The sequence below is a fragment of the Pseudonaja textilis genome, chromosome 2, assembly GCF_049901715.1.
Source record: "Pseudonaja textilis isolate UNSWEBS1 chromosome 2, rPseTex1.2, whole genome shotgun sequence".
NCBI classification, from domain to species: Eukaryota; Metazoa; Chordata; class Lepidosauria; order Squamata; family Elapidae; genus Pseudonaja; species Pseudonaja textilis.
This window is the reverse complement of record NC_141991.1, coordinates 97,991,328-98,017,541: the sequence shown is the minus strand read 5'-3', so window position 1 is coordinate 98,017,541 and position 26,214 is coordinate 97,991,328. Positions and strand designations below refer to the sequence as shown.

General features: G+C 41.5%; 1 protein-coding gene across 1 annotated transcript; it reads right to left on the bottom strand.

Moving 5' to 3' along the window:
* Positions 1 to 781: 781 nt before the first annotated feature.
* Positions 782 to 25,761, bottom strand: LOC113433604 (transitional endoplasmic reticulum ATPase-like). Its single transcript, XM_026696258.2, has 18 exons — positions 24,238 to 25,761; positions 21,117 to 21,228; positions 18,180 to 18,352; positions 17,198 to 17,340; positions 15,669 to 15,799; positions 14,914 to 15,045; positions 14,473 to 14,575; positions 14,019 to 14,152; positions 12,945 to 13,080; positions 12,243 to 12,355; positions 10,868 to 11,032; positions 6,890 to 7,012; positions 5,190 to 5,402; positions 4,282 to 4,460; positions 3,409 to 3,538; positions 2,628 to 2,786; positions 2,346 to 2,497; positions 782 to 1,529 (listed from the first exon to the last, which is right to left on the bottom strand). The coding sequence occupies exons 1-18, from the start codon at positions 24,255 to 24,257 to the stop codon at positions 1,424 to 1,426; spliced, it is 2,424 nt and encodes an 807-aa protein (XP_026552043.1). The 5' UTR covers positions 24,258 to 25,761; the 3' UTR covers positions 782 to 1,423.
* Between the last annotated feature and the right edge of the window lie 453 nt (positions 25,762 to 26,214).

Below are 26,214 nucleotides of genomic sequence, written 5' to 3'. Positions count from 1 at the left end.
TTCCTGTACTATCAAGTGGGCTGAGCTCACGACGTGACACAGCTTTAGCTGAAATGGGTCTCTGCTGTCCATTGACCTTCTAATAAATTATTTATTTCTGGGCAACATTGTAAAAAGACCATGTTTGGTGGTGCTTTGGGTGAAATTCCATCACTACACAAATACTTTGGTTAATCCATGCACTATTTTTGCTTTTCTGTTGTATTGGCTGCCAATTGAATTTTTTAAAAAAATCCTTGAAACTGTGAGTTGATTGTTTAACTACTGACAACTGGTGACAGCAAAAATGAGAGATTCTGTACTACTCGTCTGCCATTTAGTGGTTGTCTGAATCTCTGCAGCTCCTAAATAGGTGCCAGAGGTTGAGAAAGTGGAACTGCTGTGAGAATCAGTATGGTAGTTGTAAACTAAAAGCTACGCAAGGAGCTGAGCCAGGAGATTCCCTGCCTCACACAAGATACACAGTATCGCGATACAGTGGCCATATGCAGTATCTGAGACAAGATAAGAGGAAAATATCCAGAGGAGAGTAAGAATTCCCAGTTGCAGTAGACAGTAAGATACAGGCAACAATGTGCAGGCATATTCTTTGGAAACAGCCAGAGGGCTGGCAGTCTTTATACCCAGGGAAGGGTGTTGTATAGATATGCCCATTATCTCTCTCCCCTGAGCATGTTTTGCTTTCTGCAGCCTTCATAGAATTCCTCCTAGTGCAAGATGCATGCGCTTTCAGTTTATAGGGCATTCAGAAGTCTTTGTCACCTAATAACACAGACCAGAGTTTGTTGAAATCCACCTTATTTACTAGTCCAAAGGCTTTGCTGTGGGCTAAGAGGGGTCAAAGGGAAACAGTTTGGACTGGCTTGCAAGCAGGGTTGGAAAACTGCCCATCCTCCATTCCCTTGAGTTCTAAACTGGAAGGCAATACAAGAGCAGGCACTGGTGTGAAGCATTCTGATGCATTTGTGGGCAGAGGCCTGGTATATGGGAAGCCTTAATCCTGCATCTGAGCTTCAATGGGCAGCTTCCTGACAGTTATGGAAAGCAAAATGCTAGAACAGATGGACCAGTCTGATGGAGAATGGTTAAACTCTCATGACAGCTGCTTAAGCTTTGTCTTCCCCTTCTGATTATCACAGGTACTGCTTTAATCTTAAAAAAAAAAAAAAGTAACACAAGAGTGGAAAAACCAAGGGTTTTTCTGGCTACAGCCAAGCCAAACAGAAAAGGAAGTGGCACCCAACATTACCCCTCAAAACGAAGCATGGAGTTTTCTTGTGTCGAGTAGCACAGATCTGCAACCAAGGAGGAGGGCAAGGTTTAGGGCCTCAAGCATCAGTCAGTCCTTACATTAAAGAGCACAATAACATGAGCGCAGAGGACCATCCACTCCCACCACAAGGGGGCGTTTCTTCTTGTACAATCAGTTATAGAGGTCGTCTTCCCCCTCCTCCTGGAAGAGGCTTCCTTGCCCGCTGTTGCTGCCACTGCTGCCCCCTCCACCACTGGTCTGCTTGCCCGATGGAAACCTGTGGGGAGGAAAAAGGAGGAGGAGGAGGAGGGCTATTTCAGTTCAGGAGAAACCCTGAGTTATTCACTCTACTGAAACAATGGATATCTTAACTGGAACTAGCTACGCATTATCAGTGTTCAATTTGCAACCGATTCAGAGGTGGTATTCAGCAGGTTCTGACCAGTTCTGGAGAACCGGTAGCGGAAATTTTGAGTAGTTCGGAGAACCGGCAAATACCACCTCTGACTGGAGATTTTACACTATCCTTCCCCTGCCACGCTCACCAAGCCACGCCCACAGAACCAGTAGTAAAAAAAATTGAATCCCACCACTGAACCAGTTCAGGAATGTGGCCATGGATTAATAAAAGGGCTGTAGTCACCCTTGGGTACATGCTGCATTGCACTTTTTAAGAAGCACAATATCCAATGGATGGATATAACTCTTAAAAAGTTTAGTATTGCACAGCATAACCAAAGTATTTATTAAATTTATATCCCTCTTAAAAATATTTTTTTTAATTCTTCTTTAAGTAGGTTTATATCCCATGTTTCATTCAGGGAAATTGGGTGGGAATAGGAGATTGAAATTGCTGACATCCTGATTTCACTTTTATGCACTGCTGCACTTTGTTGCAGACACTGCTTGTTCCATTTATAGCAATCGATTATTTTGGGGCCTCTGATATGGCCCAAATTTAATGAATGAAATTGTACTGATATTTTAAGGAAAAAGTCAGGGATGCAACTCCCCTGTGCCCCGCTCTCCCCCAATGCTGCGGTACCTTTATTTGTTTGGGGATCAAACAAGCAAAAACTTGTTCTAACGTTACCTGAAGTTGCCAAAGCCACGGCTCTGCTGTAATGTTTGAGCAAACATCTCGTATTTGCGTATGTCATTATCGCTAACTGAACGGCGTGCAAAGCGCATTGCTTCTTCAAAGTGATCCCGCCGGATCTCTGGCACGGGGTCATAATCATCATCCTGTTACAATACACAGAAGAGAAGGATGTCAGGCAGGCGGTAGCCCCCAAGGTGGAGACCACGCTCTTAAGAAGAGAGGTTGAGGTAAGGGAAGGTTTTCAATGGAAAAGGGAAAATATTGTGTCCGTACCATGGCGGCATACTTCTGACGCTGCCGTTCCCGTTCTGCCTTGATCTCCATCTCAATGGCCTCACGGATGGCGAGCTTGCAGGCACGCTGACAGATTTCGGTGAGGTCAGCACCGGAGAAGCCATGTGTGATCTTAGCCAGATAATTCAAGTCGACATCCTGTTGAGAAAAGGTATACAAGCTAAAGTATTCCCTTCCCAAGTTATCAAAGTAAGACAAAAATGAGAGATAAAAGCTGAGGGCAACAAAAATGTGTTTAAGGAGTTGACCAGATGCCGATTAAGTCAGCCTTCCATGATGAATCAGCATAAAAAGGAGTGAAAGCCACTGCCTCATTTTCTGTATTGGAGCAATTTGGTCTTGTCCATAGAATGAGCAGTGATAGCAATAGCACTTAGACTTATATATCACTTTACAGTGCTGCACAGCCCTCTCTAAGCAGTTTACAATATCAGCATATTTCCACCAACAATCTGAGTCCTCATTTTACCCACCTCAGAAGGATGGAAGGCTGAGTCAATCCTGAGCCGGTCAGGAATGAACTCCTGGCAGTGAGCAGAGTCAGCCTATAATATTGCATTCTAATTACACCACCACCACGGCTCTTCTGCCATCTTGTTCCTCACTTTGACACGAAAGAACTTCAGGGAAGACTGAGCCACACCCCCACTTTAAAGATTGTCACAATCAGTCCTCCTCTACTGGATGGGTGACACCTCTGGACCTTGATATCCATTGCTGATTTACTTTTACATGCCCATTTTTGCCTGCTTTGACTGACCTTGGCAACTGGTGATTTTCGCAAGTTGGCTTGGAGGATCGCTACACGAGACTTTTCATCAGGTAATGGGATATAGATAAGCTGGTCCAGACGTCCTGGACGAAGGATGGCAGGGTCAATAATGTCTGGTCTGAAAAGATTTGGCAAAGAGACAACAGCAAGTGTCATGGGTTGCTTTTCCTCTAGGAATGGCTCTAGAAACTCAACTCAGATGCTTCTTTGACAGGAATGCAGCTCTATAGCAGAAGTGGGCAAGACTAGGAATCAAAGGGACAGAAAACTGCTAAGTTGGGGGGAAGAGGTGGTACGATAGAACCTCTGGTCACGAACACTTCTGACCATGACCAAAATCGGGTTCCAACCCAAAAATTCACAAAATTTTTGAATCTGGTCATGAATGCATACTCAAACATGACCCCTGACTCAGAAATTCTTGAAGACGAAACATTAGAAGACAAAGAAATCACCAAAGTTATGGAACGAATTATGATTGTGACCAGAAGTTCTACTGTACAGCCTTTGCATGGAGTTGCAACTATAATAAGTTAATACTGAATTGTAGAGCTGATACTACAGTTTTCCTAAATTTGTTATCTCAAAGACAGGATTCAGTCTGTCAGGTTGGAGAAATTATGGCCAAAGGGGGCTATAAATCAGATATGGAGGTCACATGTCACCCTGGAGACTTGTTTCCAAAGAAGAGGTCCGGACTTAACTTTTTCTCAGTGACTCTTACTTCAGTCTCAATGACCAGTTGAGTAAAAGGGACTCAGGAGGAGGAATAGCTAGACTGGCAACAGGACAAAGAAATGGGCGTTGCCCATACATCTCCTTAGCCCACAGAACTGGACCTTCCTTTCTTTAAATTCTCACCTATTGGTGGCACCTATAATAAATACTGTCTTCTTGTTGGTCATGCCATCCATTTCTGTGAGGATCTGGTTGATGACACGGTCAGCGGCACCCCCACCATCCCCCGCTCCACCACCTCGGGCCTTGGCAATGGAGTCCAGCTCATCAAAAAACAGGATGCAGGGAGCAGCCTGGCGGGCCTGGGGAACAAAAGGAGCAATGTGAGTTACATGTCTATTGAAATATAAGACTGGCAACATATTTGTTTTGTGTTCTAAGGTCTTCTGTCTTTCCAGATTGATGAATTTCAATTGTGTTGCCTAAATTACAGGTCTACCCTTTGGTAGAGTGAAGGTTAGACTGAATAGTCCCAATGGGCCATTAAAAACTAGTGGATTTTAAACCAGTGTCCTGAGACAATGAATTATGAATTGCTGGCAGCTACTAAAAATGGGATGTCTACCCCAGGACAAACAGTAATATATTCCCCAATGCCTTCCTTTAATAAATGCTCTGGAATTAGTGCCATAATTCCACAACATATTTAGAATTTCAAAATAAAATGGGAGCTCTTTCACTTTTTCATTTTTTTTTCCTATGGGTGGCTGGACCTCACATGAAGCAAGATCTGGCCACTTTTGTCTGGATTCAAGCTAAGCAAGGTTGCGTTAGTTAATATTTAGATGGGGGACTTCCAGGGAATACCAACATTGGGGATTACTTTGGAGGGTGAAACAAAAATTCATGAAAGGTGATGGCAAACCATTTCTATACTGTTACTCAAAAACGGTAGGCATGTCTGGATGAAGCCACCAGAACAAGAGCTCATTTTGACATTAATGGGTGACTGGGAAATAGATGACGTCTTCAAGTTCCTGTCACAATAGACAGCCCTTTTCCTTCCCCCTTGCCCACTTTGTACCCTGTACCTTGTCAAAAACATCGCGGACGTTGGCCTCACTCTCTCCAAACCACATGGTGAGTAGCTCAGGACCCTTGATGGAGACAAAATTGGCCTGGCATTCATTTGCAATGGCCTTTGCCAGGAGGGTCTTGCCACAGCCAGGGGGTCCATAGAACAGCACACCTCGTGAAGGTGTCATTCCAAACTTCAGGAACTTGTCCGGATACTCCACTGGGAACTGATGAAGACAAGAGATAAAAGAATTAAGAAAATTGAGCCATTTGTCTTATAAAAGTCAGTACTACTGCTTGAAAAACTACATTCTGACTTTTCTTCATTGTCTGGGTTGTAAAGACCAGCTAAAGAGAATGGATTTACCCTCATTTTCTGCCTTCACTGCCTATGCAATATGCACACCATCCATTATTAATCTGGAACAGAGATGGACCATATGAAATATCTCACTATCTGGGGATGTACTCAATGAAGTTCATATTCTAATTCCTCTTACGACTGAACACTGGCCATGCTGGCTCAGGGGAAGCTCAGCAGTTTTCTAAAGGTGCCAGATCTCTGTGTTAAAAAGTTAAGAGTACTTTTTGACAGAAGATGTTGCTGACCAATATTTTTCCGTTTAGTTTATAGCTGATCTCAATACACACACACACAATAATATGTATGCATGTGAACTTAACATATATTTTATATTTATAGAAGCAGTATCAAGGATGTCTGTGATGAAAATGGTTCTATCAGTGTTTTTCAAGCATTAAGCACCAAACCTTACATTCATTACTATTAGAGAGGAGAAATGCCAATGGCACAACTTTTAAAATTTTGGTTAATCTGGAAGCAATCTGCATCACCTTATTATCCCCACGTCATCTCTTAATATATCAAAGCAAGCAAAATTCTTGTCTTGCTTTTTTGCCCAGAGCAGAGATAGGGTTGGCGAGTGCAGAAATTGTATATAAATACTGTGGTGCGAGGATGTGTAAAATTCAGCAATGGAATTTTCTAGAGAATTCTAGCACATTCTGTTTGCCCGTGTCAGAGCTTTAGTTTAGGAAATTTAGTTTCAAATGATTATGTCCAGAAATGGAATAATCCAAAATAAATTTGGCACGCTTCATGTTTTTCAGAATGCTCCATTTCTGAATCATTTAATTTTGCATATCTCAGTGGTGATATATTTGGATTGAAGATGGCCTTGATTTTATAACCAAGAGGCCTGTTCAAAGGAAGAGCTGAAAGGGGATTTCAAGGTTAAATGATCCAACTTGCTGTTCAGAAGAGACCATAAAATAGAACGGTGCTGGCAGATATATGTTCATTTCCTGCTGAAATATTGCTTTTCGGTTCCTAGAAATGCATGCATGGATTTTTCCAGTTGCTAAAGGAGGCCACTGCAATACTTGGAGCTGCTCTTTCACCCATTGAGAGCTCTCACGAATGGCAATGCACTATATTGTGCTTCCAACTGAATTAATTTCCTCAACGTTCTCTTAGCACCCCCATTTGGAACTTTTCCTTCCCCGGCCTTGATTTACAGTATCACAATGGACGAGCTATTACAAGCAAGACACACCGAGATCTTTCACAAGGGTTGCATCTCAGCATAGTTCACTTATTTTCACTGTCCTTTATCTTTGTTTATGCTAAGCAGACACAATTATACACACCTATGTTCTAACGTGTTTTGCACTACTTGTGTGAATGACTGACCTGCACCAGTTCTTGTAGCTCACGCTTTACCTCCTGCAAGCCCCCGATGTCATCCCAGCAGACCTGCGGCACTTCCACTACGGTCTCCCGTAGGGCAGAGGGGTTGCTCTGGCCAAGAGCCCACTGGAAAGCAGAAAGGGCAGCATGGTTACCACCACAGTTTGTTGGACAGCACAAAGCCCTGAGATCAGTCACTGCCCCAAAGAGAGTTCGTCACATTTGGCTCATCTTCCATTCCTGTAATTAAGCCTAACATTCCATAAGGCTAGGCAACATGCCCATTCAAAAGAATAAGTTGCATTAACAGAGGGATTGAATCAAGATCATGTCAGGTAAGAGTAGAGTAGAGTAGAGTAGAGTAGAGTAGAACAGAACAGAATTCTTTATTGGCCAAGTGTGATTGGACACCCAAGGAATTTGTCTTTGATGCATAAGCTCTCAGTGTACATAAAGAAAAAATAAAATACATTCATCAAGAATCATAAGATACAACACGTAGTGATAGTCACAGGTTACTATAAGCAATCAAATCACACATAGGTTACTAATACACATTAGTATTAGTAACCTATGTATGATTATCCATGGAAGTATGTGTCCGTCTTGTTTGGTTGCAGAGCCAAACCAGACAGTTATAGAGGTGCAGATGACAGACTCCATAATACCATTCTATAAAGCTTTAGCAAGACCACACCTAGAGTACTGCATCCGGTTTTGGTGACCACACTATAAAAAAGATGTTGAGATTCTAGATTGCAGAGAAGAGCAACCAGGATGATTAGGAGACTGGAAGCTAAAACATATGATGAACGGTTGCAAGAACTGTGTCATGCCCCTGGTGGAGACTGACTCTGAGGGAGAGGAGGAACAGCTGATAGGGAGTGGAAGTGTGGCTCTGGAGGTTGTGGAGGAGGCTGGGGAAGGGCAGAGGCAGTCAGAGGGGGACCCAGGCCCATCCCCTATCCATCCTAGGGCATACAGGGAGGAGAAGATAAGGGAGAGACGTGGTCTACTCGGGAAGAGAGGGCCTTGATCCTCTTCATGGGCTGCAGCTGTGACAACTGAATAAGAGTATGGACCTGTGTACTGGCAAACACTGGAAACAAAGCATGTAAATATCTCTAGTTTATAGTTCCTCTCTGAGTTTGGCATCCTTCCCAGAGTGCGTTATCTGTGGACATCCTCCAGCCCTTATCTTGCCTGGTTTGTGTTGCTTTTTTCCTTCTTTGTGTAACTGTATGTGAGTTTTTTGTCTTCGGTCAAAGATATTTGGAGCTGAGAGGCAAAATGAAGGAATAAAAGGGGCGTCACCTGTTTTCTGTGACAGTGTTTGTTTTGTATCCCACCCTGGGCCATCACAAACTGGGCATGGCTAGTCTAAGAAAGAGAAGGACCAGGGGACACATGACAGGAGTATTTCAATATTTGACAGGCTGCCACAGAGAGAAGGGGGTCAGCCTATTTTCCAAAGCACCTGAAAGTCAGATAAGGAATAATGAATGGAAACTGATATAGAAATAAGGAGAAATGTTCTGATAGTGAGACCAATAAACTAATGGAACAGCTTGCCTTCAGACATTGTGGGAGCTTCATCACTGGAAGCTTTCAATAAGAGACTGGACTGCCATCTGTCATAAATGGCGTAGGGTCTCCTGCTTTGACTAGATGACTTACAAGGTCCTCTCCAACTCTGTAGTTCTGAATAAACCTTTCAATATGCAGATTGGTGGCATAGATGTGCAAGAGGAATAGAAGGAGGTAATAGTTTCACAGTATTCATTGATATTCATATCTACACTGGGAAGAATTTTCTAAGAATTTCTGGAAGTCAAGCAGCATACTGTATATATCTAGTGAATAATAGTTCACAAGAAAAATGATGGAAATGATGAAAGTCTTAGCAATCAACAATGCAGGAGTCAGATCTAAAACAGTGATGCAGTGCACTTCTATTTTGTAGAGCACAGAAGCTCTTAAGCGACTTTGGAATAATCATAATAATAGGTGTCTCCACTAGGTCTTACCTAGAGTGCAAAAATGTTTTATGTTAGATCTGTAGCAGACACTAAATGAGGAGCTCTGGAATTCATCACAAGACATCAAATCAAATATTTAAGTTTAACCTACCATTGTGAGACAATGGTTATCATCTTACATAACTTACTGATGTGACTTGGAAAACAAATATATCAGGAATAATTCAAAAAATATTACCTCTTCTCCATATAATGTGAGGAGGAGAAATGGTAGCCATTTTGAAAAGGAAAACAACAGAACAGAAGATGGCCCAGGTTAAATAGTCTAGAATACTCTAGAGAGACCCAAAAGAAGCAGCTCCTTTGTCTGTTGATACACAATGTGGTAAAACCCACAATACTAAAAGGAATCTGCTCTACAGGAAATATCATAAGTGGGAGATTTTGCTATTGTATGCCATATATAAATGATTTATAATCTTAACACGGCTATAGTAACAGAATTTTGCAAGTCTGAATGTGCTTCCCTACCCCCTTTTATCTTTGTATGAATTGGGGGTTGGGGGTGGGGCTGCCTGAGGTATTTTTGTACACCACTTTTTTGGGTATGAAGTCAATTCACATGTATGTGATCATTGCCTTGGTAAGGAAGTTTTCCTCTAGACATCAAGGCCAACATTTCTACTGTTTACGCATAGCAATACTTTCCCCCGAACTTATTTGTCACAGCAAGGTTGTACAATAAACTAACATTTTTTTTCCTATGCTGGCATTTCAGACCTCCTTATGACTGGTAATTATACCCAGTCCACTACTGAAGTCATTTTGAATGCCTCGTTAACTTTCACCACAACCCCACTGCAGGCAAAAGTCACAACTGAGAGCTTTGCACCTGTGTGACCTACATATGGCTCTTCTGAGATTCAGACTGACACTATTAATCACCTGACAAAATTATTAAAGAAGATAGCAACTCCACGTTTCATTCTACCTTAAACAAAATCTGAAGCTAGAAATGGGGCAATCTGGGAAACACAGACGTTGAGCCCAAAGGCGTTATGAAGACTTTGGATAAATGCTGCCATTTGGTATTGGAAGAAGAAAGTACCTCAGATTGGATGGGGGGAAAAACATGAGAGTAGCTATAGCCTTTGAATGTTATATATGCCAACAAAAACCAGGTACCAAATCTTTAATAGAACTGAAGGTATCTTTGCAAGCTCCTTGAGAATAAACATCCTTCAGATGGGGAAGTAAATATGGAATATCACGTCCACTTACAGAGACAACGTCTGACTCAGTTGGCAAAAGTAACAAAAGCATTGGTTTTAAAGTTATAATTCATTCGGTTCAGGGGAATCAGGAGATTTTTGAGAGTTAGAGCTGAGTAATTACGATACAAAAATGACCCTATAGTTCTAAATATCATTTCAAAAAGATGGGAAAAAAGATATAGTGGAAAAGTAGAGTTTTTACCATATTCTTACTTTTTTCTCTTTCTTTTTTCCTGCACTCTTTACTTCTCTCTATTCTCTTTTCTTTCCTTTAGTTTGTATTAGATTTTACTATTATAATCAAAATATATAAGAGAGTGTATAGCAGAAGAACTATGCATATGCCTGCTACAGATGTGACACATGAATAACATTATTCCAACACAAGAATAACAAGATAACAAGGCACACACTACCAATTAAATCAAATCCTAAACATTTGCACTTTGAACAAACACAGTTGGAAGCTATTTAGGAATTATAAAGAATATGGTCTTTGCAAAAATCTAGATGCTGTTGTGTATACTTAGAAAAATGTTTAATCCATTTGTCTGTAATCAGTTTTTAAGTCTGTGTTAAAAAGCAGAAATGTAATAAATCAGTAACACTGAAAGAAGGGGCTGGAGGAGTAAGACTGCAATCTTCTCCTGGGCTCTGTAGACAGGAACTAAAAAGCAAAATTGTTATAGAAAAATGATGTAGTTATTGAATGCCCAGAACCAGCCTACCTGGAAATCATCCATGGTGACAGCCATAGCATTAAGGATGTCAGCATCAATTGTATCGTCCTCCAGGTCAATGACACTCATCTTCTTACGGATTGCTTGGAGTGCTGCCTCAGAACACAATGCTGCCAGATCAGCACCCACATGGCCATGGGTCTCATTGGCCACCTGCAATCACAGTCCAGGTAAATCAGAACATTGAATGGGGGAGTCTACCATAACCAGGGGGAGACCCCTGCAGCCTACCTGGGCTCGTCTCAGTATTCATTTGATCAAATTTGTGTAAGTCCTAATCTCACATAGTAACTCTGAGTGGCATACATAACAATAAACCAAGGTGTAAAGTATATAAAGGTATATAAAAGGCACTGAAAAAATTAATTTAAATTAAAATAAAAACCAGATAAAAACAAATTCAGCAGGAACATGTCCACAGAGTGCAATCCATTAGCCATCATACAACCATCTAACTAGCTCACTCTATCATAGGATGCCCAAGCTAGTTGACAAACCATGTTTAAGGGCCCTCTGGAAGACCAAGAGGGTTGGGCCAACTGCACGGGGAAAGGAGGGTGGGGGATGATGTTCCACAGGTTGGGAGCTTCAACATTGCACTTGTATCTTGAACTTCTGCTGCTAAAAATTAAGAGGGAAAATGGTTCTTTGATTGTGGTGGTACTGCTTAATTTCAAGAGTAGAATGGGGGAGAAATCACAACTGTGAAAGGCAATGGTCAAGCTTATGTGAAACTTGCAGCTGCTGTAATTAACCCATGACTACTTCTTAAGATAACTTGTTTGAAGCTCTATTCATTCTCCTCACTTTTCATTTTTTGTAAAAGAATGTAACAATATGAGAGTGATGGGGCACCTCTGATATCCCCGTCCTTCTGCAATTTTGTTTGAATGTATCTTTCCTAACTCCCATAACCCAATTTTGATTCCAGTTAATTTCTTAACGAGATACTCATTTGGCCTGTGTACCCTAATCAAACTAATTGCAATCATGGCCTTAGTCCCAGAATCCAAGACAGTTGCATGTTTAGTTTTCTAACTAATGGAAGCAATTTACACTGCCAGTTGTTAACAATGTAGCTTTTACAATTTACTAACTGATCCCAAAATAAATGATGTAAGTATGGGTGTTCAGATATGTAGCTAGTCTTATATGTCCATGATTAGTAAACTCAGTCAAAAGAAACTATGGCATGAGTGCCTTCTGAATTAAATTACCAAGAAAAGTTATTGCTACTATCAAGGAATTCTTAACATTTGTACAGTAGATATTTAGATTTGTAGCCCCAATTCATAGAAAAAGCTGAATGAAGTGCAATTTTGCTTATCCTTACCCCTTAAAACACCTCATTCTTTGTCCTTACCCTCTCCAGGTCCACATCATCAGCCAGTTTCATGTTCTTGGTATGTATCTGCAAGATTTCCAGTCTTCCCACTGAATCTGGAATCCCTATGTCAATTTCTCGATCAAAGCGCCCTGCAGAAAAGCAGTGTGTAAACTGGATTGTCCAACCCTGAATATATACTTTGTCCACACAACTATCATATTTTATACATAAGAGGCATTAATTGGCATGCTGACTGATGAAAAGAGATGATGCCTGCTTGTTCCCAATACACTCCAAAGCTCACAGAGCCTGGGGAAAATTGTATTGTTCGATAGACAAAGAGGTGGAGACAATGCAGTCCCCTAGAAGGTAAGAAAGCTTACCTTCTTTTCGTTTATTAAGCTAAGCATCAGTGACAGACACTTTTAAAGCATGGCAGTCAACATCTTTAGACCAAAACCCTTTTTTTTTAGCTGATAGCTACAAGTAACTTGTGATTTTGATTCATGATATCGTCATGAATGGCATATAACAGGGGTGTCAAACTCGAGTCGCCATGACAGCGTCATGTGACATAACACAACTTTTTTTACCATTTGCTAAAATGGGCGTGGGCATGGCCAGTGCGTAATGCATCTGGCCCACGGGCCGCGAGTTTGACCGCCCTGGCATATAAGATCAGATCTCAGACAAGAGAAAGCCAGGGATAGAAAGAGAAAAATCTGGGCAGATTCTTACCAAATCGACGCAAAGCAGGATCAATACTGTTTGGTCGGTTAGTGGCGGCCATAACTATGACATGAGAACGTTGCTTCAAGCCATCCATGAGGGTCAGGAGTTGTGAAACAATCCGCCGTTCCACTTCCCCATGGGTCTGAAATGGGAGCACAAAGAATCATAGAAGAAGATGCTCAAATATCAGCAGCAGTGCCATCCTAGAGAAGACAACGAACTGAGATTTCAGAGTGTTAGCACAGCACCTCCTAGTGGAAGAATTGCATGAGACTGTTACTGGAGGTAAGAAAGGAACAATGGCTTGGAAAGTATGAGATGCATTATTTGCAGTATTGCCTTATTTAGATATTGGAATTAAACAAGTTCAACTCTCTGCTCAGCCAAGAAACTCACTGGATGACCATCACTGTCTCCCAGTTCAACTAATTATAATCAGAGAATTCTGAAAATAAAACATGGGGATAGAAAACCATGTATAAACACCTCCTGAATAGGAAAGCTACAATATATTACAAATATTCATTCATTCATTTATAAATCAAGGTAATATTTTCTTTAGCAGCACCTTGTCCAACTGACCATTAATTCCAGCAAGTGTCTTGCTAGCTCTTCTATATTATGACGTTAGATGGCATCAGACTAGGGCAGCACTTATTCTTACCAGGGTAAAGATTTCTACTGCCCCAGCGCTGCATTGTCAACCCCTTCCTCCTGGCATGAATTTTATTTCATACTGCTCTCTTCCCTTCTAGTTTTCTGTGCTCTCTAACTTTATTGCGCATGCTGTAGCCCTGCTTGCTTTTTCATATAACTCACCAAGGAAAAAGATGCATTATCTCTCAGAAGACTAGATCTACACATTAGTACTGAGGAAAGACATCAGGGCTTTGTACAAATTAATGTTTCACCCATTGATGAAATCTTATAATCTTTGAGGCTACTCTTTGTCTTGAAACATCTCTACCAACATCTGAGGTGGGGGCAACTGAATGGACCCATTTGGAGATGCAGTCGCAGAGACCAGGAAGGTTCCTCTGAGATTTCCTTCCTCTTTGATTTCAAGAAACCACCCCTTACCTTCTCCCTCTTAGGAGCAATAGCATCTAGCTCATCAATAAAGATAATAGCTGGAGCATTCTTCTCAGCCTCTTCAAAGGCTTTGCGTAGGTTGCTCTCAGATTCCCCAGCCAACTTGCTCATGATTTCTGGGCCTGAAGAAGCAACGAATATGAACAGAATATGAACAAAAGTACTCCGGGACTCTTTTAACAATCATCAGGGTTCAAAAAAGAGGACCCAGTGGGCCACCTGTTTTTAGGATTGCCACTTCTGCTCTTACTCGTTTGGTCATTGCCCAGAGATGTAAACTCCATATCATTGGTTCCCATTATTCTGATATGCCACTCTACATTGATTCCTTTACAATCATCATATAGAAATGTGGCAGCTAAGTGAATATGGATGTCCCCGATAGTCATTTTTTCCTATGACACTTGCATCGAAAGACTCACGTCACACCATGTTTCCTTACCATTGATAAGGAAAAAAAATGCTCCAGTTTCATTTGCAACCGCCCGGGCTACAAGTGTTTTCCCAGTTCCAGGGGGGCCATAAAGAAGAATCCCTCTTGGAGGCTGAGGAAGGAAGAGAGAAAGCAGAGGAACCACCTCAAATGAATGTGCAATAGGTAATTGGCTCAACCGGCAGTGGTACAATCAACAATATTCAGGGCAATAAATTAGATGAAAATATAGTAACAAGCCCTTAGCACGCTCTTATTCTTTTAGCAATAAAAGTTTGCATTACAAGGCCTAGCCTGCTTGGAAAGAAAGATGGAGAGAATGCAATCAATAGAAACTGAAACAGAATGTCCGTCCACCCATGGTAGAATATTATGGCATATTTTAAAGCTAAGAAGGATGGCGATCAATAATATGGAAATTATGGTAATCCTAGCCCTCCATTGTAGTACCTTCACTCCAATTGCTTTGAAGAGCGCAGGGTGTCTCAATGGCAGTTCCACCATCTCTTTGATCTGAGCCAACTGTTTACGGCAGCCCCCAATGTCATCATAGCCAACATCATTGAGGCTCTCCTCTTCATCCTAACAAAAGGCACACAGAAAACACGCCACAAGGTCATCACAAGGAATCATGGTCTCTCTTCCTAGCCAGGACAACGGTATAATACAGCCACAATTGAATTGGAGACTCATATCTTAAGTATATGCTCTTTTCCAGTAACCTTTGGAATAACGGCAGAACTTGCTCTTAAAATTTTACCCCTGTTGTCAGCCCTTAAGTTACTAGAAGCACAAACCATAAATATTAATACTACCATATTTGTTACAGAAACAATGTTGTGTAACTGTATACCGCCCAGAGTCACTTTGAGGACAAGATGGGTGGTCTCTAAATTTGATAAATAAATAAAACAGAACCTGAAAACACTTCTCTCCTTCTTTGCTTTCACTTTTTAGAACATTAGGGAGTATCCCTTCTGAGATGGTTCCCATGCCCCTTTTCCTCCTGTGAGCTGAGATACCTTCTGCATGACAGTGGTCTAAGTTGTGGCTTTTCCTCCTGTCTCCCAAGGTCATTCCCACAGATCATTACACTCCTGAATTATTCCCATTGGAAACCGTTGAAGAGTCTCTAATGATTAGAATCAAGATCTGGCTATTGGGTTCCCATTCTTGAGATGGATCTCGTTATCTCTCCCACATACCTCTCGTTTGATGGGCTCCCCCTCACAATGGATAATTGTGTCAGGAGCAACAATGCAGTGGGGACTGGGATCTACTTCCACCACCTTAAATTCCACAGCCCTCATTCCACCACGTACAAGGAAGATATCACCTAAACAGAGCAGAGGAATTACATTGTTAGCTCAATTCATTATCTTCTTCAGAACTGAACCAGAAAATCAAAGTTATATCCCATGATAAGAATTAGGATATGGCAACATGGGTGAAACAAAAAAGGTAATTTTTTTAGCTAGTGAAGGTACTGTAAAAATGGGTCCAGTGGCAAAACCTAATTCATGTCCCTAGTTCCTATTGATAGAAGGAAAAATGCTTGCTCTGGTGAGGCCCACCTGACAGCTTTACTCCTTCCATCATTCTAGAAAATGACAAAAATCTTCTCCACCAAACTTTTAACTTTAACTGGGTTGTTATTAATAGTACTGATTTTAATTTGACCTGTTTGTAACTACATTATTTTTATTTTTGTTCTACAATTTGTATTTTGGTTGCTGTAAATTGCCTTGAATGTTTTATGGAGAGAAACGTGAGATAAAAACGTAACCAATAAATAAGAGAGTAAAGCAGTACAAGTAGCTGAGGGATGATGGCACTGAAAAGGGGGCACTGTATGTGTCCAGTGTTGTAAAGTGAAGCTGTGGGGGAAGCAGCTCTTGCTGCCATTTTCATTATTCTTATGGCCTCAGACCTAAGTCATTAATACTGTGTGAGACGGAGGAAGATGTTTAAGGCAAAGAGGGTTATAAAGATAGTGTTGACTGTAACTACAGGAGTTGGCAGTACTTGAGCATTAAAAACAACTTGTGACAAAAAAAAACCCCTAGTACTGACTTGGGTGTTTGAGTTTGGTGTAGTGGTTAAGGCATCAGATTAGAAACTGGGAGGCCACGAGTCCTAGGAACAAAGCCAACTGTATGACCTTGCATCTGTTACTCTCTCTTAGCTCTAGGAAGAAGACAAGCTACTTCTGAAAATCTTGCCAAGAAAACCACAGGGACTTGTCCAGGCAGTCACCAGAAGTCAACACTGACTCAAAGGCACCAACCACAAAGAAACAAAATTTTGGGTAAATCTTGGTAGTTAAAACATTCATCCCATCAAACCAGGAGTGCTTAATAAAGAGGTGCCTATACAATTGCTTTCTTCTTCTGTATCTCAAAAAGTCTCTCACCAGCTATACTTCTCTTAATCCTGTCCTAACCTCTTTATGGAGGTGACATATAAACCACAACTACTACTGGGTGCCTTTGATTTCTGTTTTTCCAGCCAGGTTGGTTTCAGGCCAATGCAATAGGTAATGTAGAGGCCACTGAGAAAATGGCTTCATTTCTTCATCAGTAAGGAGGTGAAGTGAAACAGAGAAATATGGTTCTACTTTGCCAGTCTAGCTGGCTTGCTTGTAGCAAAGGGAAATGGGCAAGAGACTCTGGCAGAAGGGGGAACAGCGTAGTGGGAGTGCAATTGTTTTCTAAGTGATTCTGTCAATTCTCACCTTTATGTACAGGACGATAGGCTTCCAGAAAGTATGGTTTGAGGTAAACGTCAAAGAGGTTCCCAGTCAACCCTGCAATAGTGTCATCGATGGGGAGTACATGAATCCTCTTTCCGTACTTTACATCCGGACAGGCCTGTACACTACAAATAGAAAGACTCAGATGGCCTCATCTGAGGTCAGCATTGTGTTACGCACATCCACTGCTTACACATTATCCCCCAACGTCCATCTATGGAGGCTTCCATGATGGATGATACTGAAACAAGGATTGGATAGGGCCAGAGCAACTAGACATCTATTTTCTCTCCCGCATCACTCTTCCACCCATCCCCCCACCTAACAGCCCCATTTCTCTACGCAGCAGCAAGCTGCAGGTAAGGAAAAGGGAACCCTTATCCAAGTTCTCAGCTGACTTCTCACTCAAGGCCTCTGAAGTAAAACCAAGGCATCCTTACAGCTCCAGGACTGTAGGCTGTCCACCACTGCTTTACAGAGATCCTGAATCTATAGGGCAGGTCACCATAGCGCTTATTCAAATCTAGTATCAAATTTAATATCCCAAAGTGCTATTTGGGCAACTTCTGAAATAATTTTATCTACCGGCATATACAGTAGTAGTGCTTTTCCTTCAAGAACTCCAGGCAGCATGGATGAACATATTTCCTCACCTCATTTTTCCATTTGATAATTTTGAGATATACTAAACTAAGATAGTGACCTTGCTAAAGTTACTCAAATACTATGACGAAGAGACTTGAACCTGCGTCTCTCTAATCCTAGTCCAACATTCTAACCACTTCACTACATCTACATGGAGAAATTATGGTTAAGGCTGTTTCCTTCTAAATTGTTGAAATCCCCCTACTCTGTTTTAATGCCTCCTCTTTCTGAGCCTAAACTAACTGCGGTATGTTTGAATTTTAGCCTTCGCCAACAGTCTTTCGTTCACCACCTCTATTCTATTTTGGGATGCCCTCACCTGACCACATCTCCAAGACGCACACGGAGGTTGTTACGGGTGACGCGGTTCATTCGAATCTTCTCATTCTGGCAAGAGTCGTCAGTAAGAACAATGCATACTGTCTCCCTGCGTTTCTTTCCCTTCATTAGCACCGTGTCTCCACGGAACAAGTGCAGTTCTTCCATTTTGGCCTGAGGAGAACCAAAATAGTTTAGTTTTGACCCTCAAGCACAAAGAAGACTACAACATGCTCATTTTGTATAAGCAGCAAGCAAATCATTATCTGTGGGAAAAAAACAAACTGATATTTGTTAGTTCAGAACACATAGTAGTTGCCATCACCCCAAATCCTACACACATAGACTATATGTACAGCATGCACTGGAGATGAAGTTGCATCGGTTGCAGGCTCTTTGTGAAATCAGGTTGCTCAAAGGCTTTCACTGAAGCCTTTCTGGCCAGAGATATTGCATTATGTGCTCCTAAAGTTAAAAGAAATGCTTTCTGAGGAAGTGGGCTGTTGTTAGTGCAGAGGAGCAAGGGGGCTACCCCCGAGGGTGGGACATTATGTACAAACATTAAGAGCACTGATTACAGCAGATGAGGAACTGTCTCTTTTTGTTGGAGATGGTAGGAGGATGAAAAATATATGTTGGCTTGGGGGAAAAAAGTAGGGACAGGCGATTGGATATCTAGTGGAAGGCTGCAACTTGGCAGTTGCAGGAAAAGGAAAGCTGGCTGGCTTCCCTTCTTTAGAGATTGCAGTCTAACTGAAGATATCCAGCTGTCAGAGATGGTAGAAAGTCTCAACCAGAAGGCCATCATTTTAATACTACTGGTAGGTATTCTACTGGAAAAAACAAACTAGTATGCAAGATTTTGGCTTAACCTGTATGTATTTTAGAGATCTGCATGACAGAAGAAGGCTGTGTCCATTGGGACATTCGATGTTGTAACAGACTAAGGTTGGGAAATAGAGAAGCAATGTGGCTGAGTCCACAGGAATGCCATCTCTCTGAGTAGGCCTTCTTCCAGATAATCTGCTAATATTGATTGTCTGCTGCTATGTTTGGATGGAGAAGATAAGCATGCTGTTAACACGTGGTCTGCCCTATAGTCTTTTCATGCCCACTGTTCTTTTATCAGGTTTTTTACTAAGAGCTCTGCAAGTCGAATCAGAGAGGCAGAGGTCTGGAACGCGATTGGAGGAAGTCACATTATAAACTTGGGTTCTCTTTCAGGTTGATTTGAAATCTTACTCTGTGGCATTAGATTCAGCAAAGTTACCCCTGCACAGGACAAGACATCAAAGCTTTTCTGTACTGACTGGCACCTTCTCCATCAAGATGTGAATGGAAGATAGCCAAAACTGACCGAGACGCATTTCAGCAGGTTTTTTTTACTGTTCCTCACGGATTCACCTCCATTTTGACCTTGTGAGGACAAGTCATAAGGATAAGCACTCGTAGCTAAATAAGATTCTTTTTAGCATGCAGAATGTATGGAGAGCTGAGTTTTGCTCAACTCTTTCCCCTCCTAGTTGAAAACCAGACAATCAATGCCCCCTTAAGCAAGGGAATCAGGATGTGGCACCTCAGCAGTCCAAGTTATAGGAATTGTTAAAATTATTCTGAAATATTTGTTCTGAGTACAGGTAGTTCTTGACTTATGACCACAATTGGAACCAGAATATTTGTTGCTAAGCAAGGTGGTTGTTAAATGAGTCATTCCAGAGGTGGTGTGCTACAGGTTCGGCCCAGTTCAGCCGAACTGGTAGTAAAAATAACTACCGGTTCAGCCAAACCGGTTCCTCCAACAATCAGCTGAGAAGATAAAAGAAGCGACCAGCGCATGGATAGGTAGGAGGGTCGCTCCTAGCTTTTCGTTTCTTCCGACTCTCAGCTGATTGGCACGTTAGGGGCATGCATGCTAGGGGCGAGTGCTCATGCGTGTTAGGGGCACTCATGTGCACATGTGCAATCACCCACCAAATCGGTAGCAACCAAGGTAGGAACCCACTACTGAGTCATTCCCAATTTTACAATCATTTTTCATTGCAGCTGTTAAGTGAATCACATGGTCATTAAGTGAATCCAGCTGACCCCCACTGACTTTGCTTGTTGGAAACTGGCTGGGAAAGTTACAAATGGTAACCCCAGGATGCTACAACTGTCCTAAATATACGCCAGTTGCCACACAAATTTTGATCATGTGACTGTAGGGATGCTATGACAGTCGTAAGTGAAGGGACTGGTTGTAACTCAGTTTTTTTCAGTGCAATTATTTTGTGCTGAATAGAAACAGGGATGGCAACAGTAATGATGTTTGTGATAGTGCTCTCAGACATGAGAAAATAGTTTTTGTTAAACTAAAAATAAAAAATAGGAAAAGCAATACAAGTCTGAGTCCGTCAAGAACTGAAAATTCTGCCTGTAAAACCCATAAAATACTGGGAATAATTAAATACTTCAGGATATGTGTGCATGTGTGTGTGTGCTTATGTGCATACATGAAGAAAACAGTAATAGGGTGATAAACTAACTTGCTTAAAATTCTAGCAGGTGATATTACCTCTAAGAGAGGGCCAGTTAAGGTTAATCTATGACAACCAACCCAGTGCTTGTGGTTAGATTAATTATATGAAAAAATATATTAAGTATCTTATGGATTGCTTTAGGATGTGCACATTGGGTAGAATATTTGAGGTCAGCTATAAATCAGATGATAGAACAGCCTTCCCTGCCCTCCAATTCTCCTCATGTATTGGGACAGCAACTTCCCAAATTCGCAATTATCTTGACCAAAGGTAAAGATTTCTGGGAAAAGGCTGACTTAACACAAATATCAGGCAACAGATTGGGAAAACTGGCCTAAAAAGATTGTGGAAACTGGGATGTAGGATAGAGATGGGTTTACTGAAGTCAGAAGTACATGGAACAATAGACTTATATTTACCTGGGACAGACTCACAATACTATTGTCTTCATTGGCAGCTTCATCTACAATGAGGCGATTAGGTCGATGCTTTTGGCGCAGGATGGCTGTGGAGTAATCCTCTCCCTTGGGGCTGCAGAAGAGAATTAATATGATTTAGATGCACAAAGATAGGATGTTATAGTGGAGAAAAAGTTCTGAGAAGGTCTACAAAATGCAGGCTATATTCACAAACCATGCCAAACCACAAACTGGCCACATTTTAACTCAGCATATTGTTCAGACTGACTGACTGACTGAATGAAGCAAGTGTAGTTAGTTTATGGTTCAGTGTTATAGAAATCTATATACTTGGATTAGGTAAATCATATTTAACTTAACCATAAGCTAATCGCCCAGGTTGGGTTTACATGATATGCTAGGTTGAACTGTGATTGGGTAGCATATGGTTCAGGAAGTTGTGTGAACAAAGCCATGGATCTTTAAGTACAAAAATACCCAAGTCAAAGAGATACTCAGATCACAGAAATATATGATTACAAATAATGTGGGAATATGAGATATAATGCAGGAGTCCCTAATCCCCAGATCATGGACCCCAGACCATTACTGGGTCATGAGCTGTTCGGAATCAAGCCACAGAAGCAGCGGACAAGCACACGCACACATCCCCACTTGTGCAAACAATGGGCAAGCGCATGCACACACACTGCTTGTGCAAGTGGCAGGTAGGCGTGCCCATCGCTCATGCAGAATCATTCCCTCTCCCTCCCAGTCTGCAAAGTTGGAAAGGTTGGGGAACTCTGATGTAACGTATTCTTGAAGATCATTATTTATCATCATTAATATCATCACCATAATGATATTCTACATACTAATAACATTCTTCCATTGTCTGCTTGTAACTTTCACTTAGGTGAAACAGTGCATTACAGGCAATAATTTTTGACCCAATGTACCTCAAATGGGCTGGCTTATAAAATGTGTCCAGAATTTGGGACACATTACTTCCATGGAACTGAAATTGAAAGGATCTTCAGAACAGTTATATTGACAAATTTGTGACTGATACAGTACCATTGCTGTCAGGCGCAGTCATGTGACTGTGATTTCCAATGCTCCCTGCCAGCTTCCCACAAGCAAAATCAATGGGGAAACCGGCAGGAAGTCAGAAGTCGCTCCCACTGTTTGGGGTGGTTGTTTTTTTTGCCTGCCCATGCTCATGCTGTTTATCTGTTTATGTAAGGAAATATATCTGAAATGATGACACAACAGATCATGAGTTGTCTGACTATTCATTACATTTCTATCCCATCTTTCATTGCAGAATTCAGGCTGACATGTACAGCACCTTCTTGTATCCCCGCCCCCCACATTACAGTGAGGAAGGCTAACTAAGGGAAAGTGACAGGCCCAGAATCATCCAGGGAGCTTTGATGATGACAGAAAACAGATTTCAGTTTGAATCTCCAAAGCTACACTACATTAACTACTTTACCACTTAAATATTTTTTCAAGATATGATTCACAGCAGTATATTAAACAATAAATCTCAACAATATTTACTATGATTATTTTTTACAACCAACTTTGCTAGAAACTTAGGTGAGGGACAATTATGGATTATTACTTTACCTAAGAAATAACTGTAGCTTGAAATTCAAATGATGTGTGTCTGTGAGAGAATTCTCCCCTCTCCCAACCTTAGCCTGAAATGTTCATGTTTTAAATATTGCAGCCTTTACGCACTTTGATAACCACAATGTGCTTAATGTATTATACTAAGCCAGAATTTTAACCCGTTTGTTGACTAAGTCATAGTTTAGTTCTCAGTGGGTTTGTACAATTATTAAAATAAATACATAGATAAATAACATGAAATACATGATGGTATAGTACAATATGTAAATCCAAATAATGAAAGTTGCTGCTGGAATGATGAATTGAAGGCTAGGAAAATTAGTGATCTCCCTGACAATGCTACACTAAAGAAAAACACTGGATTCAGTACAAGAGTCACAAAAACTAAGCATTTACTGCTGAGTGGGTTGACAGCTTAAATATTGGTTACCTAGCAGAAAGAATAGGCTATTTCATATAGAGAGCTCCATTCTACCAGTCAAAATATTTTGTGCAGCTATCCTTTCCAAATATAAGCAATGTTTATTTGTTTGTTCTTAGGAAAAGAAAGAGGAAGAAAGGAAACAAGGGGTGGGAACAACAGGACATTCCTGGACCCCTCTAATAATCCACAGTTAAGGCTGACAACTGCCCAAAACCAATCACCTTTTGAAACAACCATAGATTTGCTTCTGGTGGCAAATTTCCAAAAGTAGCCACCACTATCTGATGGAAGCAACAGCTTAAAGGAAAATATTTATTTTAGCCCTTACAGACAAAAGTCCACTCTGAGACCAAATGGGTTTTCATTCTTGAAAATGTAGGTGCAATAAAAGCTGACACTTTTGTGAATTTTCTTCGCAAAAGTTGAGGGAAGAATAACCTCAATGCTTTTTTTTGGGGGGGAGAAGGGGGAGGGTCATGTTTTTTTAAAGCCTCAACTCCAAGAAGCATTCCTGCACCTATAAATAAACCGGGCAGTGTTTGACCCTCCTCCTCCTCCGTGCTCCTGTTGTGTGATTATTCTCGGATATAAACGTCAGCTGCCCCCTGCTTGGGTTTCCCCAAACAACGAAGCGAGACGGAAGAAAAGGCCCCAGGCCCCACAACCTGCTTAGAAAAATCTCCTACTCACCCTGAGAATCAGCGGGTCAATACAGCTTGTATTGCATTCGCTCAAGCCTATAGAAGCTGCCCTTATAGCCCAGCCAAGTTAAGCAAAGCTGCTAACCCTCAACTTGGGGAAAGTTTCCAGGATCCTGTCAAACTTTTCTGGGCTGAATCGAGTAATCGGGTCAGGCCCAAACCGAGCTTTCCCTAATCTCTTCTCACCACCCCCCACTCCCCGGTAACAGTTTCCAAAGCTAAAGCGACTCAGAGGAGATGGGTTTGGAAAGTGACCCTACAACTATCAGCGCCGGGTTTCCCGAATGCCCCTTCCCCTCGCTGCCTTCCACGCGTTACGAGGCAAAGGGACGGCGAAAAGGGAGAAGGCGCCGATTTCCGCGCCAGACTGACTTACTCTCCTCCCGAGGCAGGCATGTCGGCTGCTCCGAGCCTTGTCACGTCTGGGCCGCTGATTCTTGTTTTCTTTCCCACTGGGGCACCCAGGACACACGGCCGTGCCCTGCTCGGTCTCCCTCCCTGCTCACAGCGGCTGGAAAATAGGTCTGCTCCCACCCGCCCCACTCTCGGCCTATTGAGCCCGCCCTCTTTCGCCACAGCCGTGCCAACCCTTTCCCAGGCAGGCTGACGATTGCTGAGTTGGGGCGGGTGGGTGGAAGAAGACTCGCTATCGCAGCCCGATCGACTGCAGGAGCGGTCCTTCAGCCAGCCTCCCCGTTAGCCCCAGAACGCCCGCGACAAAGCCGTTCTGTTTATGAATGGATCTCCGCCTTTTGAAACGGTGAACGGTGAACGGAGAGCATATTCCAAATTATTGCGGGCCACGCGGTGACATTTCTTGCATAATAAGTGTCCTTGTCGTCCGTCCCCCCGCCCCTCTGGGATTTCTCCGACTGGCGGCTCGAAGAGCTTTTTCTGCCTCTTCATGGATGTTTTTGTGGGTAAAAACAAGGCGTAAAGCGAGGCGAGAGAGCGCAAGTGGAGAAAAAGCACTGTGCGCTAAACCTCCCGTGTGCAATTCTATGTATGCGGCAGAGGGATCACATGGCAAACGTGACAGAACTTAAAGAAGCAAGTTGTTTTGCCTCGGATAGGTATTTAGCGGTAGAGAAAAAGCAGAATAAACGCCAGCAAGTCATGCCTTGTGGAGAAAAGAAGGCCAACAACTGGGGGACTGGCCGACAGGCATTCTGGATGTTCTGGGATGTGGCAAATACGGAAGGTTATTTTTACATTTGGAAAATTCAAGCAATCATCAGGCATGCTTTATAAATCGCAGCTTTATACAGTTGGTGGATATTATTTTCAAGCACTGATGCAAATAGTTAATTTATACAAGGCACTACAGAGCTTTTCCTGGATGCCATTTTTTTCCCGGAATGAATTTCCATAGATTTCATTCTAATCCTGCTGGCTAAAATCCTCTAACCTTCTGCTGCATATATTATCACTAGTTTCCCTTTTGTGCTCTGGAGAAATAGTCTAACTGACAGGCGTATAAAATCAATGGAACAAATGCCTACCCTGGATATTAATCTAAATAAATGAATTTCTCTGATTAGATTATGACCAGATTGTCCGTTTGTAACAAATTGCTAAGTATTTATTACCATCAGTCTGTCATTTGCCAATTCAGTCGATGGAAGATATAGCTTAATTTATAACTATATAAGTCAAATACAGATATTCTCCTGGTATTCCATTTTTCTCCTCTTAAATAGATTTTCTATGATAAGAAAACTCTTAAACAACTGAGGAAGAATGGGAAAAACTGTAGTTGATTATAGTGTCTGGATTTACTGCATAAAGGCAAATGGCTGAGCAGACATTAAAAATTAACCTAAAAGGCGAGCTTTAAATATTTTGGATTTAAATTAGATTGCATACAAATATTTGATATTATATATGTATTTATTATAGACATTGGGCAGTTATAAAAAAAATGGGGTACTAATGCATAATTACAATTTTCATTAGAAAACAACATATTATATAATTAAATTATATAAAAGTATGCTATTAAACTGCACAATTGTTATACAAACTATGTTATATCATGCTCAATCCACTGAATACCTATATATGTCAATATCACATTTCTGGATCCTATATCCTTATATCTGAATGTAATCAAGAGCTATAGCCTTTTATTCTTTTAAATAAAAAATATAATTAATAGTGTTTTCTGAGAAACACAACATCTTTGTGGAACAGTAGGACATGCAACTTGGAACAGAGGACAGCATTAGACTGAATTATTTATTGTGCCACAGCTACTATAGCTATTATAAAAGCAGGGGCAGGCTATTGACGGGTACAGCTTTGGGAAAGCATGCTGCTGAGGTATTTTTTGTGCGATTGAAATACATCATTT

Excerpts from the sequence above, each read along its gene's own strand:
- LOC113433604 (XM_026696258.2), bottom strand. The coding sequence starts at position 24,257 with ATGCCTGCCTCGGGAGGAGA. Across the intron at positions 17,341-18,179 it reads CGTCTTGGAGATGTGGTCAG|TGTACAGGCCTGTCCGGATG; the intron begins GTGAGGGCATCC and ends TTCTATTTGTAG. Across the intron at positions 14,153-14,472 it reads ATTTTTTTTCCTTATCAATG|GCCCAGAAATCATGAGCAAG; the intron begins GTAAGGAAACAT and ends TTGCTTCTTCAG.